The 6957-nt window shown below is 36.8% G+C and overlaps 2 protein-coding genes across 2 annotated transcripts; one reads left to right on the forward strand and one right to left on the reverse strand.

Annotated features, from left to right (window-relative positions):
• Positions 1-750: 750 nt before the first annotated feature.
• On the forward strand, positions 751-1716 carry LOC133994463 (olfactory receptor 2AT4-like). The gene has a single exon (XM_062433718.1). The coding sequence runs from the start codon at positions 754-756 to the stop codon at positions 1714-1716; it is 963 nt and encodes a 320-aa protein (XP_062289702.1). The 5' UTR covers positions 751-753.
• A 4342-nt stretch (positions 1717-6058) lies between these two features.
• On the reverse strand, positions 6059-6558 carry LOC133993972 (histone H2B 1/2-like). Its single transcript, XM_062433122.1, has one exon. The coding sequence runs from the start codon at positions 6556-6558 to the stop codon at positions 6184-6186; it is 375 nt and encodes a 124-aa protein (XP_062289106.1). The 3' UTR covers positions 6059-6183.
• Between the last annotated feature and the right edge of the window lie 399 nt (positions 6559-6957).

The raw sequence follows: 6957 nt of genomic DNA on the forward strand, positions 1-6957 counted from the left end.
GAAATGTCCAAATAAGTCAGTGGTCAGTCTGTTATTAGACTGTCTGTCATCTAGTCACAGTCAGGGGGTCATTCTCATAAGGTTCAGACAATATTGTGCTGTCGGACTGGGCTCTGATTTATGCAGCACTTTGGATGAACAAAGTTGGATCACAGCTGTTTGATCGGGCAAGCGCCTCTGACTTTGAAAAAGGGCCAAGACTGCACCAAAGTTAATTTAGGTTTGAGTACTTGAAAGTCTTTGGAGGACTCAACTGTCACTTCAACAGTCCATGTCCTCATTGTGACCTATTTAAATTTATTTTGTGATAAGATTACATGACCTCTTACAGACGAGTATAAAATCGCATGTACTGTATGCTTGCCTTTAAGAGGAGTGGTGAAGTGATCAAATTCATTAAATCATCATTCAAAACAATAATTAGATTGTTGAGCTTCATCCTTTGAGATCACTCAGGAGGGTATATCTTCTACTGTCCACAGGTTAGAGATGCAGCTTTCCACATGCTGCTTTTTAAGTCAACATCACAAAGCTAGTGAGTATTAAACTATAGGTAATGAGTAATGAGGTGAGCTTCATTACATTTACATGTTTCAATGCTGAGAATTGATTTTAAACAGTCTAAGATTTGAATGTGCTCATTATAATGACATGATATGATGCATGTGCAGCCTTTAGAGGCTTGTGTGTATAATGTGATGTGATTCTTTATGCAGAGACTTTCCTGAAACACGTAGTCTGTGGAGTTCAACTATGTCTTTTCTCAGGACTGTTTTAAACAACTCTGTCATCATTCATCCTCCGGGCTTCTATATCATTGGATTTCAGTCATTTCCCTACATTAGTGTATACTTCATCTTTTTAGCATTTGTCTATGCGGTTACACTAATGTTCAATTGTTTGGTCATCTATGTAATTACCTTTAATCATTGTTTACACACCCCAAAATTTCTTGCTGTTGTCAATCTTGCAGTAATTGATGTAATCCTAAACACGTGCATTATTCCCGGCATGATAAAGATATTCCTTGTTAAGGACAACTTTATTCCATTCAACTTATGCTTAGTACAAATGTTTGTGTATTATACAGTTGCGACATTGGAGTCATACGCGCTGGCAATACTTGCCTATGACAGATTGATTGCAATATGTTTCCCTCTGCGTCACAACTCGATCAACACTGTGCGGAGCATGTGTTGCATTGTTGGCCTTACTTGGTCTTTTGCTCTGGGAGTTATAGCGTTTACAACAAGTATAATGACTCGACTATCTTTCTGCAACTCTGTGAGAGTGTTCAGTTATTTCTGTGACTATGCACCTGTGTTTAGACTGGCCTGTAATGATTACACAATGCATTGGTCTGCGGCTTCATGTCTCTCTGTTTTGATCCTTGGAGGACCTTTCACTTTCATTCTTCTGTCGTATGTCAGCATCCTGGTGACTGTGTTCAGGATGAAATCACTGGACAGTCGAGTGAAAGCTCTGGCCACTTGTGTGGAGCATCTCATTCTTGTTGCTGTATTTTACATGCCTCTAATTACTATTTTTACTGTTGGGTTTTATCTGCGAGCTATTAACCCAGACCAGCGTGTGCTGAGCCTGTCACTGGCCTCTTGCATCCCACCCTGCATCAATCCTATTGTTTATTCTTTGAAAACTAAAGAGATTAAAACCAGAGCCGTTGCACTGGTTAGAAAAACTAAAATTGGCACTTAACAACCTGATCAACTTAAGAGCAAAACTTGAAGTGTTGTTAAATTAAAGGAAAATGTTGGCCCTAAATGTTTGTGTAGAGAGTTAAATAGCCAACTTTTAGGACTTTTCCTCATGCAAAAGTTTTTCAGAAGAACTGTCAAAAAAGTTTCAATTACTGCACCATATTGTGGTTTCAAACATTAATAATTTGTCTCCTGTATTTCTATAATTTTTAGGTGTTTGTTTGTTTTGTAGTAATTTCCAATATTTCTGAATTAAAGGGCCTGACTGTAAAAGCGACTTTCACTAATTCTTTAAAATATAAACTAATTACTACTTTGCAACAGACCTTAGTTTTGTGCTTCATTTTTACTGAAAGAGTAAATGATTCCCTCATCATACTGAAATGACTGCACCACATTAGTTTAAGCTCTACTGTTTAAACCAACACTTATACCTATCTGACTTTTAAAGGCATAAAATGTAAGATGATCATACTGAAAGGCATTATTCTGCGGTGGTGTAACATAAGTAAAGAGTCTTATAAAAGTTTTAAATACACTGCTGTTCATCAGTGACACTTTGCACTAACCCTAACCACTGCAAATGAGTTTGTACACATATTTACATTATTCTTCACTGAATACATACTATAGGTGCATTTAAACATTTGAATACATCATTTTGGAGGAGCCTATTGAGAATTATTTTTTTGTTTTGTTTTTTTAAAGCTGTGTATTTGTTTCTTTATTTGTGTCTTCTGGTTTGTTCAACTATGTGATGTGTTTCCAGTTTGTGTAAATATGTATGTATGTATATGTGTGGAAGAAATGTAATGCAGCTAGTGTTCTAACTACAGCAGTTATCAATAAATATACATATACTGTTTGTTTTTTTAAAAGACAAATAAAAAACGCCTTTATCATCTTTCATTTGTCTTAGGGTCTCTTACATTAAATGTGACCACTTTTCATGCCTAAGTGCACCCAGAGCAAAATGCTGCACCACATCAGTTTGGCTCTAATGTGGAACGATGGAAACAAAAGGTATTTGAACCATAATATACCACAGAAGATAACTAAAAACTATTCTTCATCCTGTATTCTCACCAAAATGAATAAATGCAGATGCAGCATAACCATCCATATGGAGGTCATAGACCAGGGAATGGTATGATGAAAGCCTGCCATCTAGTGGGCTCATATGTACAATGCAAGTTGGACCATGGCAGAACTACCATGCACAAAATGATGGTCACTATGGTTTCTGAACAATATGTTCAAATGATATTTTTGTTGATAATTATGTATCAACAGACTTGACAGATTTGACATTTTGTAGTTGTTTTCTATCTATCTATCTATCTATCTATCTATCTATCTATCTATCTATCTATCTATCTATCTATCTATCTATCTATCTATCTATCTATCTATCTATCTATCTATCTATCTATCTATCTATCTATCTATCTATCTGATCAAGCACCGAACCTGGGGGGGGGGGGGACCCTCAATGTATTTTAACAATGTGAAAAAACAAACAAACAATAAAGACCAAAAAAAAAAAGACAATTTATTGGACCTCTGAATTTGTGAATGTGAGGTATTTGTCAGTGTGTGAACTTTTCCCTTCTAGTACAAACAGACAGTATCACATTAAACACCAATAATGGATTTCACACTTATTAAGCAGCATTAGGATTCAATACATGACTACAACCTCATGAAGATATTCTTATCAAATCCTCTGTTAAAACATAAAAAGTAGAATTCATGAATGTAAATGGATCACAGTCTCAAAACTTTTGGCCAAGATCGTATTTTAACAATGTGAAAAAACAAACAATAAAGACACCACAAAAGAAGAAGTCCTAGAGTTCTGTGTCTTTGTGTTGTTTTTCTTAAGTACGAATTCATCTGTACTCTTGAAAAATGTTCAAGCTTTTCTTATGAGCTCAAAGTGAAGACTGTGCATGACTTCCCGTAAAAAGTTTCTCTTCCATGGAAACCGATGATGACTCACCATTCAGACAGACAGAGCAGCTTTCCTCATTATTTCTTTTTCTCAGGACCTTTAATTTAATCCACCACTTATTAAATAATATGTGTTTCGGTTTCTGTTCTTATTTATAAACAACATAATTAATAGGTGCTGTCACCATTTTTTCCAAGTTATCATAAAACAAACCGTTTCAGTATTCACAAACACTTTGATCTGGTGTGAACTTGTCTGTTATTGTCTGTAGGTTGAAGTCAGATTTCTTTTAGAGCATGTTTTAATGAAATATATTCATTATTTTTTCAGTTCTTACTGCAGAGGAAATTAGACCTGCTACTATCATATTGTTATATTTTCAGAATTCTTATATTTGATTACATTTTGGGAGCTTAAGCAATTCATTTATTATCCAAAATGTCCGAATTGTTCTTTCTTTTTTTTCAACAATAACTTCCCGGAGCCCAATCTGTTGTCAAAAGTCTTGGTTTGATTCAGAGTCTAAACCTCTAACAAGTCATTTACAATTACATAAAACAGACAAAAGCAGTAAATCCTCACATTGAAGAAGCTTGAAGCACCAAATATTTGGAATATTTTCTGTAATAAATTACATAAAAGAAAATAAACAAACCTTTTTATAAAATGTCAATTTTTGCCAACCGACCAATCAAACAAGTAATTGTTTAAGATTAAATTAAACATGGTTAAACTGTTTTTGATAACTTATATTGCCTCTAATTGCCTTTTATTTTCTGATTTGAGTCATTTAATGTACCCAAGAACTGAGATTAAAGGATATTACTTGTGGTTTTTACTATTTACACACTTTGTATTTAACATTTTTTGGGTGTACTGTTCCTTTTGTTGCAGGCAGCCGTTGGTCCACATCCACTTCTGTACAACATGAATATCCATCAGAAGACTCTTTGAATCCATCACAGAGAACACTAAGCCTGCATGATATCAAAGTTATATTACTGTTGTTTTTTGCAGCTTCATCAGAAGAGTTTTGCTTCACAACGATAATGTAACTTTGACAAAAAACTAAACTACACTTCATGTTTATTATAAAAGATTAGACAACCCAAGCAACATGATTTATAGCTCAGGAGGTTCAAAATAATATATACAGTATGTATGCTTAAAACTTACCAACGCACAAATATAGGCCTTTAAGTTGTGATCAACAGCGCCCCCTGCTGGGCCCACATGCAAGTATAAAAAAGGAGCTGATCTCACATTTAATTATTTATGATCTTGTCTAAAACAGACACAAAATATTCAATTACATTTTTCATTAATGTGTGTGAAGTCATCCTGATGTCAAACGCTGATGCTGCATTTATCAGAGGACAAATAATGGTTACTACTGTAATATTTTCACCAGTGTGGATATTAAGTCTCAGGGAAATGTCTGCTAAAACTAAAAAAGTCAATATTCTTTATAGCTGCATACACTGATATTCTCATGTTCAACCCTAGAGAGAAATACAGCGTCTAATACATCTATTATTTTATAGAATATACTGTTAATAGGGTCGATTACGGTAATATGGGACACTTTTGCAATGGACGATTTCACCATATTTATATAAGAATCCAATACATTATATCAACACCTAATATCATGAAATCCCTGAGATGTTTCCTTAAAGTGTCAGAATTTAACTGGGACACTATTAGGTTTAGAAATACTCTCATTTATACAAAGCAACCGTATGTGCCAAAACCTTCTGAAATGTGCATACCCATATTTGGTCATTTAATTGTGTTAGCTTGTATGTTTTATGCTTTCTACATCAGATACGTTAAAAAAACAAAAACACAAGTGACCTGTATGTTTGCATGTGTAATGTTAATATAATAGTTAATAAATGCACTGAAGCCTATTTGTCCCACATTAGCCTAATACACCCCGTATTAAAAGTCATGACATTAACCCACCTGTTGTCGAGCCAAGGAAGGAAGGGAGGAGGAAAGAAAGAAAGACGGACCGGAGGGAGGGAGTGAAAGAAGGACAGGGGGAGGGAGGGTGAAAGGACAGAGGGAAGGGGGGGTGAAAGAAGGAAGGAAGGAAAGAAAGAAGGGACAGAGGGTGAAAAGGACAGGAGGGAGGGAGGGTGAAAAAAGGACAGAAGGGAGGGAGGGTGAAAAAAAGGGAGGCAAGAATGGAGGGAGGGTGAAAGGAGGAAGGAAAGAATGGAGGGAGGGTGAAAGAAGGAAGGAAAGAAGGATGTAGTAAGGGAGGAAATAGAAGGGGGAAAAAGGAGGGAGGAAGGAAAGAAGGACAAACTGACAAGTAAAGGAGGAACAGTCAAAACAGACAGGGTCAATTTTACCCGGGAGAACGACACGACGGTTATATACAGTATGCAAATTTCCCGCCTTAAAACTAAAATATTATCATGCAGGAATAAAGCTCTTAATGACGTTGTGGGTGGCCCTGAAAAGGACCTTTGTTTTGTTGTTGTGGAGTAAACAGCTTGTTTACTTGGAGCTGGTGTACTTGGTGACGGCCTTGGTGCCCTCGGACACGGCGTGCTTGGCCAGTTCACCGGGCAGCAGCAGGCGGACGGCGGTCTGGATCTCCCGGGATGTGATGGTGGAGCGTTTGTTGTAGTGAGCCAGACGGGAAGCTTCACCGGCGATACGCTCAAAGATATCCCCAACGAAGGAGTTCATGATGCCCATCGCCTTGGAGGAGATACCGGTGTCGGGATGGACCTGCTTCAGCACCTTGTAGACGTAGATGGCGTAGCTCTCCTTCCTGGTCTTTCTCCTCTTCTTGCCTCCTTTGCCGGCCGTCTTGGCCACGGCTTTCTTGGATCCCTTCTTGGGTGCGGACTTTGCTGGTTCAGGCATGATTCCTGTTCAGAGCAAACGAATGAGTTGAATGAACCGGGGCAGCTGTATTTATTGAGACGTTATGTAAATAGAACTGTGCGGTCCCCCTCCTGTGATTGGCTGTTGGGAAGCGACCGTTAGAGGTTAAAAAAAGAGAAAAATAACGGAAAAATAAAAGGGGTAGGACTAGAAAAAGGCTTCTTGCTTCATCCTACAGTCATAAGAAACATTAGATATTTATTGTTTTTGTTGTATGTTATATAAACAAGGACAAACAGATTTAAACACAGTTTTTATCCTACAGCTATCACTACACTCAATGCTGCAAATGAATACTGTTTACAACTGACTGTGCAATAGAGCCGTGCAATGACAAAATATATATGTTTAATATATAGTATTTATTCAACTTTTATT

The sequence above is a fragment of the Scomber scombrus genome, chromosome 14 (assembly GCF_963691925.1).
Source record: "Scomber scombrus chromosome 14, fScoSco1.1, whole genome shotgun sequence".
Taxonomy (NCBI): Eukaryota; Metazoa; Chordata; class Actinopteri; order Scombriformes; family Scombridae; genus Scomber; species Scomber scombrus.

Bases quoted from the DNA above. Each gene is read 5' to 3' on its own strand.
- LOC133994463 (XM_062433718.1), top strand. From the start codon at position 754: ATGTCTTTTCTCAGGACTGTTTTAAACAACTCTGTCATCATTCATCCT.
- LOC133993972 (XM_062433122.1), bottom strand. From the start codon at position 6,558: ATGCCTGAACCAGCAAAGTCCGCACCCAAGAAGGGATCCAAGAAAGCC.